The sequence below is a fragment of the Anopheles coustani genome, chromosome 2, assembly GCF_943734705.1.
Source record: "Anopheles coustani chromosome 2, idAnoCousDA_361_x.2, whole genome shotgun sequence".
NCBI lineage: Eukaryota > Metazoa > Arthropoda > Insecta > Diptera > Culicidae > Anopheles > Anopheles coustani.
The window spans coordinates 34,364,899-34,377,360 of record NC_071289.1 but is presented as its reverse complement, the minus strand read 5'-3'; the positions used below and the strand labels follow the sequence as shown (position 1 = coordinate 34,377,360).

Below are 12,462 nucleotides of genomic sequence, written 5' to 3'. Positions count from 1 at the left end.
GTATCCTTCAAAATACCTTAAAGAAACCAGCATTCTCGGTTGCTACATCATTTTTGACGTCCAAGTTTTCGTCCGTTATGTTCGAGTCGTAGGCCCAGTTTGCCTCGCTGGCGGCGTTTCGACGAGACAAAATTTCCGACTCAATATCCTCCAAATATTGGAACACCTCTTGCTCTTGAGCTTCTACATCCGCAGTGGGAATCGCTCCACCGCTCACGTGGTACACCAAGCCAATGGCCAACGAAATCACTACAATTAACTTCATCTTCGAACACCTATCACTCGTAAAGTGATACTAAAGTGTATCAACCCATTTGCATGGCCTTTTATTCAACCAACCGTATCTTCTGCGTGCGATAAGGCTTATGTAACACAATGCATCAATCGATAAGTATTATCTGTTATTCAATTAGTTTCTTGATACGGTATCAATCTTTGTATCGGAGACAGGTCGAGCGGGAGGTTTCGGATGTGAATAATGATTGGGAGTCATACGATAAATGAACCCATTTCAACTCTACCATAATACAATGAAATTCAATGTCAACGAAATGAAATTTCTTATCTTAGTTTATTAATAACGTACCAGCTGCTCGCTACTCAGCTCCAGAAAAACATTATCTATGATGTTTATTATGTTTCGTATTGGATTTGATAATGTTGCCTCTTTGAAGCATTACCCACTGCAGTAGATCTTTTAGATGTCATAGTTATTCACCGTCTTCTTCAGGCCTTTCTCGAACTTCCTACAGATTTCAACAATTTATGCTTGGGAAATTTACTTACGAACGGCTACGATGTTAGCTCACATCAGACCCATGTTGCTGCTAGAAAGTGGATGGTTATTGGACACTCTTCCGAGCTTCTTCGTTTAAATGATTTTATCTTGTTTACATGCTAAACTTTAAGTCGAAATATACATAGATTTAACGAAGATACAATTATGTCTAATCTATAACGTTAGATAAATATATAGATTGCAAACTTAAACACTGGTTTGTATAGAGACCTAGACATTAAACTTTTATTTTTTATTAATTATTATGTAATAGAATAATATACAACCTGTTCATATTTCTTTTAATTTTGAATAAACAAATTCTCTCCAGTTCGAGATACTTGCTCCTGACTTAAACTGGAATAAAATTATCAACGTTGAGTTCAAACATGTCAAATTTCGGATGGAGAAGAGAAAGAAGGACGAAACATATCTTAGCTACATTTACGATAGGGAAAATAGTAGCAACTAAACCTGTTTGATGGTTCGACTCATGGTCCAACACCCAGGGCGAATAAGTTTGGCAATGTTAATCCTTTTCTGAACCAGGTGAAAACGTGTGTGGTATACAACGTAATCCTGACATTGACCCGTTGTGCCAAAAAATGAATAAAGGATTTTCTTCTGACCACTATCAAAGGCAAACAGCAATGATAAAATTCTTAGCAAAACCGCAGACGATTATTTTGTAATTTCAGCAAAGTGCTTACATTATCATTCATTGCACTTCTATAACACCGCAATCGTTTATTTTCACTACTATAATACTTACAATTTTCGTTTTCAGAGATATTCATAAAGGAATAATTTAATGAGATATAGTAATAGTATTTTTGTATAAAGATCAAATTCAAACACTGTTTCAGATGTTGTTACTTCACGACTAACCAAGCAGGTCCCGCGAAGGAAGACCTCCTAGCTTGGTTAGGGTGAGCAACTGAGAAAAAGTGAAATTAATTGCTGCCGGCTAATGGCTGAAGTCCCTGGATCCCTATTACCTCTCAAGCTAGTTGCCTCTGCGTATAGAGGAGGCCTATGCTTCGAAAGGGGGGACTGGGCGCTTCAAGCTTTTCGGATATGGCAGTGAGTGTAGCGGTCAAAAATAAACTACGAAGTGAATCGTCTGAGTTTCAACTTAACACTGGTTTATTCTAAAATTTCTTACCATTATATACCCAAAAGTCGCATTTGTTTATGATTTTAAAAGTAGAGCAACGAGCCGGCCGGCCGCTGACGGAGGGCTGCTGACGAAGCAACGTGCGTCGGCCGGACACTTGGCGCACCGTAGGGTGTATCGATTATTGATAAGTAGGGCAGTAAGCCGGCCTGCCAACGATCGAGGGCTGCCGACGCAGCAACGCGCGCTGGCCGAACACTTGGTGCGCCGTGGGTTGTATTGACGCAGCAATACGCGCCAACGGGTCGCCCGGAACGGCACTTAACTCGCTGATGCAGCACGGTGCAGCACGGCGGCAGCCATCGAAATTAACTTCTATTTGCGAAATCGAAATGTTTGGGCATTTGGTTTCCGGTACGTCGCGTCCCTCTCGGAAAGGTTCTTTATTTGGATCAACGATCGTACCGGTTACCGAAATGTTACAGTTATCCAAAGGTGGGCTTATTTCTTAACTAAGCCTTAACTAACTTAAACACCTCGTTGGTGCAGCAACATTCTCCCCCTCGTAATTCAACTCGGTGAATTACCTCTATATTTTGGCCCGAATCGAGGTTTGTTAAAGAACTCGGTCATTTCTGTTTTTTCTTCTTGTTTTGCTTCCGTGGCTTCTAGCTTTTTAATGATACATTTTCCCTGTGCGCACATTATGATCGTCATGATAGCTACAACTAATATTATTATGATTGTACCAATGACGATTTGTACCAATGTGACGTGGAGTACGAAGATGCTTGGGACTTTTGTTTCCGTGTTTTCGATGACCTCTGGTTCTTGAGTTTCTTCATGCTTCTTAAAGTAGGATTTTGTTATTTTCTTAAATGAAATATCGGCCTTTATAGTCTCATTGGCTGATTCAATAACGCAGTTATCTTCCAATTCCACAATTGCCGCGTAGCTGCTAAGTGCTATATCTGTACTATTGCAATGTAATCTGATACTTTTAATGTTGTCTGTGTAGTAAAGCACGGAGTTTGCTTCTTTCATGTGAATCAATTTTGTATATGGTGTTTCCAATTTTCTTGTAGTACAGTTCGTTGATTCATTTACTGAGAGTATTTTTCCTGACAAGCAATCTATTCGTTTTTCAATTATTGGATGGTTTACAATGAAATGGGTTTGATTTAGTTCGATTAGGTAAGATGGATAGAAGTGAGCCCAATGATCATTTATGGCTATTTTCGTTTTTTCAATCGTTATGATCGAGTCCCTTACTCTGTCTGGAACGGGATAGGCTTGGAATACCTCGAAGGGAATAGTTTCTACTAATATTGTTGTTACTAAAATAGTCAGAGATTTCTCTCCTTCTTCAATGGAAAATGAGGGATGTGTTCGAACTATGCGGACGGTTTCTGGTAGTTCTTTCTCTATTCGGTCATACAGTATTTCTAGCTCTTCTTTTTGTATAGGACTGGTTCTAAGCAACCTATATTTTTCAGCAATATTATTGATTACTTGATGGGCTAGCAAGGTCAGCTCTACAATGTGTAATTTTATCGAAATATCTTGTTGTTCTGAATTGGCTTGCTTTATGTGTGATAACAAATTATCGCTTTTATCTTTAAACTTTTGTGCTAATTCTTTAGACCTTTCGTTAACCATTGTGACAGTACTTAGTATTCTCTTGTATTTAATTTCTTCTGTGGTTTGCATTTCATCGAGTTCTTTTTCTACGTCACTTCCACCTACCAGTAAATCTTTTAGAAACCCTAGAATACCTCCGACTCTCCTTACACGAGAGGTAAAACGTATCTCCCTTTCCGCGGCTCTACTTTGTATATTTACCATTGTGACGGCCTCCTTCAGCGTGTCGTCCGGTAATTGACTTTTACTGGCGAAATTTGTGTACAACGATCGCAGCTCGAAACGGAGTTGATGCATGTGACCTATATCGTCCCTGGGGACGATGTCCAGCGGTATGCGTCTTTGTAGAATTCCTCGTTGAACTAAGCAGCTGCCTAGATGATTGAAGAAGATTCCGCCTTCGTTCGCCGGTTGAATGTTGACGGCTTCCGTGGTTCCGACGCCGAGTACTAGGAGTGTCAGTAGCAATTTTTGAGCCCAGTTGCATGGCGCAATGCGTTTTACCTTTTTCTTGGCCGGTGGTTCTTCTGGTAGGGGTTGTGGTGTTTTATTGGGTCTCTTAGGCGGTGGCGCAGTGGATACAGAGTGCAGAAGTAGGTGCTCCTTTTGCTCTAAATCCACGACTGCAACCTTGACGACTGGGCGTTTGGGGGTGGTGCTGGCTGTTTTAACTTCCACCGATCGTAGTTGTCCATCCGGGGCGACTTGTGTTTTGACAACTGGCACGTTGCTGGATGGTGCATCAAGACATTTGACGGTCGTCTTAGATTTGTCATGGCTGCTTGGTTGTCTTGTAGCTTTGGCGGGTTCATCCTGCAGTTGATCTGCGCAGTGTAGATTGTTGAGTTGCTCAGCCGAAGAATTTTTTCGCTGAATATTGTGCTTAGTTGTACATACTGAAGCTCTGCTAGATGTTATACTTGATGGGATAGTCTGCGGCGGATGCTGTATACTCTTTATCTGGTTGTCTACTACCAATGATGATTCATGTGGTTGATTCGGCGTAGTTCGATAAGTGAGCAAGAACTTATCCATTGCATCTATCATTTCGGCACTATCCATTTTGAATCTTGAGACTGACGTTTTGACGAAGTTCTCAAATCGTATTACATGATTTTCATAGTCTTTTTGTTTCTTTTTCTTTTCATTAATACGTGGTTCGCTTTTAGCTCGATTTTCTTTGGGACGTTCTGCTGTTGCGTTGCATGCGTTGTCTACCAAAACGTTTCGCTGCTGTTTTCCTTCATGAGGAATTTTAACCTTTTCGGTTCGACTATTGAAGCATGTGTTCGATTCAGTTTTCTTCTCTTTCACTGGTTCAGAAGATGAATTATGTTTTTGATAGTTGCTTTGAAGTTTCTGAACCGAACCTTCCTTTGTATGATTTTCATTCAGCTTGTCTTCTTTTTGATTACTCAACGGCTTTTCCTTAGATGAGCTACAATGCATTAGCGGATGATGTCGTCTGTTACAGAATTCTCTGGAACATTTTTTAGATACTTTACAGTGCCGCATACGATGATCGTCGGTCAGGAGACATGAAAGGCACAGGCGATGTCTAATCGCAACATCGTGTCGTTGCTCTGCGGGAAGTTTGCAGAATTCTTCGCACTGTGTAAGCACGTGAAGTCCACTGCAATGTTGGCATGCTTCCTTTTTTCTGAAGTTTTCACATTTTGGTGATGAAAACGTGCTCATAATGTTTTCTTGCGGCATAGCTGTCTTCTCTGACTTTTCACGTTCTAGCTTTTTAAACGTAGGAGGTTTCCTATACTCCGGTTTTGCTTCAATATGAACTCCAACGTATACGTTTGTTGGACTCTGGCCGATGTCGTGGTAGTTTATTGGTACATTTTGCACGGTCGTGAGGTGTATCATACGGTGATGTTTTTCTTGGCACCCGTTGATACCGCATTCTCTGGCAAACCAACATGTGTTTACATCGTGCCCGTTGGATCGAAGGCAGCTCGAGCAGAGTTTCTCCCTTTTTATTACTTCGTACCTTTCTTCTGGCGTCTTGTTTTTGAATTGATCGCAATTCAGAAGATTGTGATTGCCGTTACAGTTTGGACAACCTCGATGCCAGTCGTTTGGACTGGTGTTGCGTTCTTGTTTTGGACTTGCATTCTTTGCTGGCTTCGTAGTGTCGTGTAGATGCAATGGTTTTCGGTCGATCGCTTTGGGTAGGCGACGAAGTTCACTCGCGATGTTCGCTAGCCAGGTGCTGAAGTGTTCTAATGTCGGCATCTCTCTTTGTTCTTCCAATTCATCCGTTATTCTAAGCCACTTCAGCTGCTTGTCTCGTGGCAATTTGCTGGCAAGTTCGTTGATGAGTCGGTGGTCGCTAAGGTAGGAAGGTTTGTTCAGCGTTTTTATGTTCGCCACTAAATTCTCCAGTGCGATGCTTAAATCTGGTATCCGGTTTGGATCCGCCTTCCTTTGAACCTCTCTTAAGAGTTCTTGGTAGACTTGCTCTGATCTACCAAAAAGAGTTCTTAAGCGTTCGATTATAATGTCAACATTCTCGGGATCGAAGAAAAGTGCCTTGACGTTCCTCAGGGCGTCGCCTTTCAGGCATCTCTGCAGTCGATTCATATTTTCTAAGTCGTTGAAATTAGCTGCCTCTGTGGTTTCCCTGAAGGCTTTGTCGAATGCAGGCCAATCTCTCGGATTGCCATCGAAGTAGGGTAGGTCGTTAAGCGACATTCGAAGTAAGTGATTTGTGCTGACCTTGTTACCAACGGTCAATGCTGCTACCAGCTCGGCTATGGTGGTAACTTCCGGTTCGGCGGTTTTAGCTTTCTTCTCCTTTCTTTCGCCTTTTTCTCCTCCCGATGGTCCTGCTTCATCTTGCGCTTTGGCTCGGTCGGCGCTGCACTTGATGCACATAAATTCTTCTTCTGCTGTTGGCAACTTTGTTAGCTTCGCGCAAGTCAAATGGAACCATCGATCGCACTCGTCACACTGGACCATGTGCGAATCGCTCGGATCGGGTTTGTCGCACAACCGACAATTCCCATTCTTATTGTCCACAAAATACTTGCTCGGTCGTCGTGACATCTTGGTCGCGGTCGACATCTTTACTGAGTGGCTTTGAAAAGGCGTAGTCAAGCTACTGGGTTTTTTCCCGATGCCTAAGCTTCACTCTTTTTATCTCTCTGACGATTCTGATCGACAGAGAGCTTGCTGATATGATTCTTCTTGGTCCTGGTTACCCAAGCAAGAATTCAAACGTTTGAGGAGACTTTTCGTGAATTTCCTCTCTGGAGCCACCAATGTTACTTCACGACTAACCAAGCAGGTCCCGCGAAGGAAGACCTCCTAGCTTGGTTAGGGTGAGCAACTGAGAAAAAGTGAAATTAATTGCTGCCGGCTAATGGCTGAAGTCCCTGGATCCCTATTACCTCTCAAGCTAGTTGCCTCTGCGTATAGAGGAGGCCTATGCTTCGAAAGGGGGGACTGGGCGCTTCAAGCTTTTCGGATATGGCAGTGAGTGTAGCGGTCAAAAATAAACTACGAAGTGAATCGTCTGAGTTTCAACTTAACACTGGTTTATTCTAAAATTTCTTACCATTATATACCCAAAAGTCGCATTTGTTTATGATTTTAAAAGTAGAGCAACGAGCCGGCCGGCCGCTGACGGAGGGCTGCTGACGAAGCAACGCGCGTCGGCCGGACACTTGGCGCACCGTAGGGTGTATCGATTATTGATAAGTAGGGCAGTAAGCCGGCCTGCCAACGATCGAGGGCTGCCGACGCAGCAACGCGCGCTGGCCGAACACTTGGTGCGCCGTGGGTTGTATTGACGCAGCAATACGCGCCAACGGGTCGCCCGGAACGGCACTTAACTCGCTGATGCAGCACGGTGCAGCACGGCGGCAGCCATCGAAATTAACTTCTATTTGCGAAATCGAAATGTTTGGGCATTTGGTTTCCGGTACGTCGCGTCCCTCTCGGAAAGGTTCTTTATTTGGATCAACGATCGTACCGGTTACCGAAATGTTACAGTTATCCAAAGGTGGGCTTATTTCTTAACTAAGCCTTAACTAACTTAAACACCTCGTTGGTGCAGCAACAGATGTAGTATATTCATTATATTTTTATGTTTCCGATCGCTTGAAAGTTCCATCGATTTTTAGTTAGTCTGAGATGCATTCTGAAAAAAAAATTGTATAAAAAATAACTGTGTTAAGCTTGTTATCAACATTTCCCATTATCAGCAACTTACTATCTGTTTGTTCCCATCCAACGTATGCTCCTAGTCGTTCATTTTCAACCACCAACCAATCATACAGAGGTTGGAAGTATTCGATCAGTGCATCGGCACTCATGCGACGCTCTCCGGTCAAGACCTCCATTGCATCTGGCCAAGGCTTCGACGAACCTAGCTCCAGCATCGCCTTAATAGCATTACCCGCTTCAGCACTCTGATAGATGTCGCAGTCGTTCAATGTCTTCACCGGATCTCCCTTCACGTACTCTCCGGCCTTCTCGCAAGCAGCTCGATGGAACTGGAACTGAATGATGTACGAGACAAAATAGCGAAGATACTCCACATCGGCCGACACGTGGTACTTGGCCGGTGCGTCTAAATCGGCTTCCGAGCGAACTACTGGTGGTTCTACGCCGGAGTACTTCGAGCGCATCTCCCAGAACTTGCAGTTGTATTCCTCGGGCTTGATTTCACCACGGAAGATTCCCCAACGGTACTTATCGATGGTGTAGGCAAATGGCAAGAACGTCAACTTGTCCAACGCTGAACGATAGAACTGGTTCAGCTTGGACTCTTCATCCAGCACGAAGTCCTTCAGCAGACCAATCTTCTCCAAGTGTTTAGGCGTTGAGACCGATAGCGAGAGCACATCACCGACGGCCTCATGGAATCCAGGGTTAGCTCCCGAACGGTACACACTCGGGAGGTGTTGATACTGAAGATAGTACTGAATGTGACCCAGCTCATGGTGCACCGTGAAGAAGTCCTCCATGTTGATGCGAGTGCACTGCTTGATGCGTACGTCGTCTGGTTTCGAAAAGTCCCATGCACTGGCATGACAAATAAGATCACGACCATCGTCCGGCTTCTCGAGGATGCTCTTGTCCCAGAAGGTTCTTATCACAATAAATAAAGTTAATTTTACTATACATGAATATGAAAACTATAGAAGTTGCAGAACTTACTGTGAAACCTTGGACATGTTCAACGACTGGAAGAATTCGTCTCCCATTTCGAACATTTGTATCGGGTTGTATCCTTGGCGGAGCATTTCTTCCGTTACATCCAACAACTGCCGGTCACCGAATGGGCTGGTGATGTCTGCAATGTTTCCCCATCCCTGCGCCCACATGTTACCGAGAAGCTGCATGGGAATGGGTCCCTTTTCGGATACAACATCCTCACCATAGAACTCGCGCAACTTGTAGCGAACAAAGCCATGGATCTGCTCATAGAATGGACGGAGTTCTTCGATAACAGCATCAACCTGCTCTTCGAAGGTGTCGTCTTCGTAAGCCGCCAACCAAGATTCGGCTCCGGTCGCATAATCTATGGGAAGAAAGAGAACTTTGCCTTATCTCTCCAAACACTTTTGATAGCAGTATCACTCAACTGTTCAATTTAGCAGCCTCTCCGTTCAGATCCACATATTTCTGGAAATCCTCTCTGGTTGGAGCTCCAGCCGCATCGTACCATTGTTGCCAGTAGTATTTGAGCTCTTCAGCATCCCTACTGTTGGCAAGAATCTCCGTCAACTCCGGTTCCAGGGCCAAATCGCACTTGTTGCGGTCGTGGTAGTCACACACCTTTATTTTTGCGTAGTTTTCTTTCATGTTATTGACCGCATTCAATATTTCCGCAAACTTGTCTACTGGCAATGCCGAATAAACCAACCCGACGAGCCTTTTCACCCTTCGCTTCAGATCTTCATCCTGGAAGCTTTCGTAATCATACTGGGAAAGCGTTTCCGAGATTTGCTGAAATAGAAGAACTTAAATGAAGTAACTTTTCCTTAGTGTTTTATACTTTGAAGTACCTTAAAGAAAGCAGCATTCTCGGTTGCTACTTCATTCTTTACAACTAAGTTTTCGTCCGTTATGTTCGAGTCGTAGGCCCAGTTTGCCTCGCTGGCGGCGTTTCGACGAGACAGGATTTCCGTCTCAATATCCTCCAAATATTGGAACACCTCTTGTTCTTGAGCTTCTACATCCGAAATGGGAATCGCGCCACCGCTCACGTGGTACACCAGGCCAATGGCTAACGAAATCACTACAATTAACTTCATCTTCGAACACCTATCACTCGTAAAGTGATACTAAAGTGTATCATCCCATTTGCATGCCCTTTTATTCAACCAACCGTATCTTTTGAGTGCGATAAGGCTTATGTAACACAATGCATCAATTGATAAGTATTATCTATTATTCAATTAGTTTCTTCAAACAGGATCAATCGTTGTATCATAGGCAGGTCGAGCGAGAGGTTTCGGATGCGAAAAATGATTGGGAGTCATCCGATGAATGAAGTTTATTGTTTGTTGGTGTCGTGACAAAATGAAACCCATGTCAACAAAATGAAATTTCTTATCTTAGTTTATTGATAACTTTACGCCCGCTAGGCAGCTCCAGCAAAACAGTACCAATGATAATTTGTTCAGTATCTTTTCCATTGGACTCGACGATACTGCTTCTGGAGATCATTTTGTGCTGTGCGATTTGCATTAGTATTTCGTTGCCGCACTTGATTATTTACATTCTGTAATGAGAAAGAATTAAAGCGCATTATATGGATTTCAAAATAGAGCGCATAATAAAACTCACTAAGATTTTCCTCCCATCCAATGTACGCGCCGAGGGCTTTGTTCTCTTTCACCAACCAATCGTAGAGCGGTTTGAAGTACTCGATCAGCGCATCGGCACTCATCTTTCGCTGCCCGGTCAGAACCTCCATCGCATCTGGCCACGGTTTAGAGGAGCCCATGGCAAGCATAGCTTTCAAGGCGTTACCCGCCGCGGTGCTCTGGTAGATGTCACAGTTATTCAGCGTCTTCTCCGGATCTCCCTTCACGTACTCGCCCGCCTTCTCGCAGGCAGCCCGATGGAACTGGAACTGCACGATGTACGACACAAAGTATCGGAGGTATTCCACATCGGCCGACACGTGGTACTTCGCAGCGGCATCGAAATCACTTTCACTTCGGACTACCGGTGGTTCAACGCCGGAGTACTTCGATCGCATCTCCCAGAACTTGCAGTTATAGTTTTCCGGCTTCACATCGCCCCGGAATATCTCCCAGCGGTACTTATCCAGCGTGTAGGCAAACGGTAGGAACACCAACTTCGAAAGTCCAGCTTGATAGAACTGATTCAGTTTGGACTCTTCGTCCAACACGAAGTCCTTCAGCAGACCAATCTTTTCCAAGTGCTTCGGCGTGGATACGGACAAAGAAAGCACATCACCGACGGCCTCATGGAATCCAGGGTTGGCTCCTTCGCGGTAAACACTCGGCTGATGCTGGTACTGCAAGTAGTACTGAATGTGTCCCAGCTCGTGATGAACGGTGAAAAAGTCCTCCATGTTGATGCGAGTACATTGTTTGATGCGAACGTCATCCTTCTTGTAGAAATCCCACGCACTGGCATGACAGACTAGCTCACGGCCATCGTTCGGCTTCTCGAGGACACTCTTCTCCCAGAAGGTTCTATACGAATGAGTAACAGGTTTAAATCATTAGTAGAATGTCGCACAAAGTATATGTTAATCATTTTCTTACGGAGGAAGTTTGGTCATGTTCATCGACTGGAAAAACTCGTCACCCATCTCAAACATTTTCACCGCCGTATAGCCCTGGCGAACCATCTCGTCCGTCACATCGAGCAGCACCTTGTTGGGGAACGGCGTGGTAATGTCGGCAATGTTGTCCCACGTCTGTCCCCACATGTTTCCGAGCAGATGGATAGGAATGGATCCCTTTTCCGACACAATCTCACTGCCGTAATGCTTGCGCAGCTTGTACCGAACGTATGCGTGGATCTGTTCGTACAGAGGTCTGATTTGTTCGATCGCAGCATCAACCTGGGCCTCGAACGAATCGTCCTCGTAGGCATCGAGCCAATATTCAGCCCCCGAGGTGAAATCTGTGGAAAAAACATAACGCTTGTGAGATAACGGAATACGCAATCACACGTTCGAAGTCATACTTACTGTTCAACTTCGCCGCCTCTCGGTTCAAGGTGACGTACTCATCGAAATCCTTTCGCACCGGTTTACCGGCGGCATCGTGCCACTGCACCCAATAATGCTTGAGCTCCTCCGGGTCACGGCTTTTCGCCAGCGTTTCTGTAAGCTCCGGCTCAAGGCTGAAGTTGCAGTTCGTTTCGTTCCGATACTGGCATACCTTGGCCGTGGCGTAGTTCTCCTGCATACGCGAGATCGCATCGACGAGCTGGGTAAACTTCGCCTCATCCAAGGCCGCGTAACCCAAGTCGGTTAGCTTCTTGATGCGTCGCTTCAGATCGGCATCCTTGAAGCTGTTGTAGTCGTACTGGCGAAGCTCGCGGGCCACTTCCTGCAAAACGTTGAGATAGCAAAGAGGAATCAGGGAGAGCAAAGAGGGATCAAACTGTCACTTAGCGCCTCGTTAGCACCTTCCAAAAGCGCGCATTATCCAGGGCCACTTTCATCGACAACTCGGCCGTGTATTCGGTTATGTTCGATTCGTACTCCCACGACGCAACCATCTCATCGTTTGTCCGTTGCAAAACTTGCGGTTCGATCGTGGCTAGATAGGACAGAATACGATCGTTGGGGGACACTGTACGGGTGCCGGCCCATTCTGCGAGCAACACTACGCTTAACCAAAACCTGAACCACATAATTCAGAACCGTGAGATCCGACCGCAATTGTAGAAAATCCGTACCACTCACATTCGT

At 44.7% G+C, this 12,462-nt stretch overlaps 3 protein-coding genes across 3 annotated transcripts in view; all 3 read right to left on the bottom strand.

The window, feature by feature from the left end:
* The window catches only part of LOC131264282 (angiotensin-converting enzyme-like), a 146,624-nt gene extending 146,359 nt beyond the window's left edge, over positions 1–265 (bottom strand). Inside the window, exon 1 of the mRNA XM_058266564.1 lies at positions 17–265. Coding sequence (XP_058122547.1) covers positions 17–265 — 249 coding nt within the window. The remainder of the gene's footprint in view (positions 1–16) is intronic.
* A 7,410-nt stretch (positions 266–7,675) lies between these two features.
* On the bottom strand, positions 7,676–9,814 carry LOC131264281 (angiotensin-converting enzyme-like). Its single transcript, XM_058266563.1, has 5 exons — positions 9,566–9,814; positions 9,143–9,506; positions 8,715–9,078; positions 7,765–8,645; positions 7,676–7,692 (listed from the first exon to the last, which is right to left on the bottom strand). The coding sequence occupies exons 1-5, from the start codon at positions 9,812–9,814 to the stop codon at positions 7,676–7,678; spliced, it is 1,875 nt and encodes a 624-aa protein (XP_058122546.1).
* A 302-nt stretch (positions 9,815–10,116) lies between these two features.
* Positions 10,117–11,968, bottom strand: LOC131262787 (angiotensin-converting enzyme-like). Its single transcript, XM_058264861.1, has 4 exons — positions 11,734–11,968; positions 11,303–11,666; positions 10,350–11,230; positions 10,117–10,284 (listed from the first exon to the last, which is right to left on the bottom strand). Exons 1-4 carry the CDS (start codon positions 11,951–11,953, stop codon positions 10,274–10,276), a joined length of 1,476 nt encoding a protein of 491 aa, XP_058120844.1. The 5' UTR covers positions 11,954–11,968; the 3' UTR covers positions 10,117–10,273.
* Positions 11,969–12,462: the final 494 nt, after the last annotated feature.

What these genes read in the sequence shown, in the direction of transcription:
- LOC131264281 (XM_058266563.1), bottom strand. Translation starts at nt 9,814, where the DNA reads ATGAAGTTAATTGTAGTGATTTCGTTAGCCATTGGCCTGGTGTACCAC. An exon ending in AGAGGCTGCTAAATTGAACA is followed by an intron (nt 9,079 to 9,142) that starts GTTGAGTGATAC and finishes TTCTTCCCATAG; the next exon opens with ATTATGCGACCGGAGCCGAA. An exon ending in AACATGTCCAAGGTTTCACA is followed by an intron (nt 8,646 to 8,714) that starts GTAAGTTCTGCA and finishes TATTGTGATAAG; the next exon opens with AACCTTCTGGGACAAGAGCA.
- LOC131262787 (XM_058264861.1), bottom strand. Translation starts at nt 11,953, where the DNA reads ATGCAGGAGAACTACGCCACGGCCAAGGTATGCCAGTATCGGAACGAA. An exon ending in AGAGGCGGCGAAGTTGAACA is followed by an intron (nt 11,667 to 11,733) that starts GTAAGTATGACT and finishes TTTTTTCCACAG; the next exon opens with ATTTCACCTCGGGGGCTGAA. An exon ending in AACATGACCAAACTTCCTCC is followed by an intron (nt 11,231 to 11,302) that starts GTAAGAAAATGA and finishes TCATTCGTATAG; the next exon opens with AACCTTCTGGGAGAAGAGTG.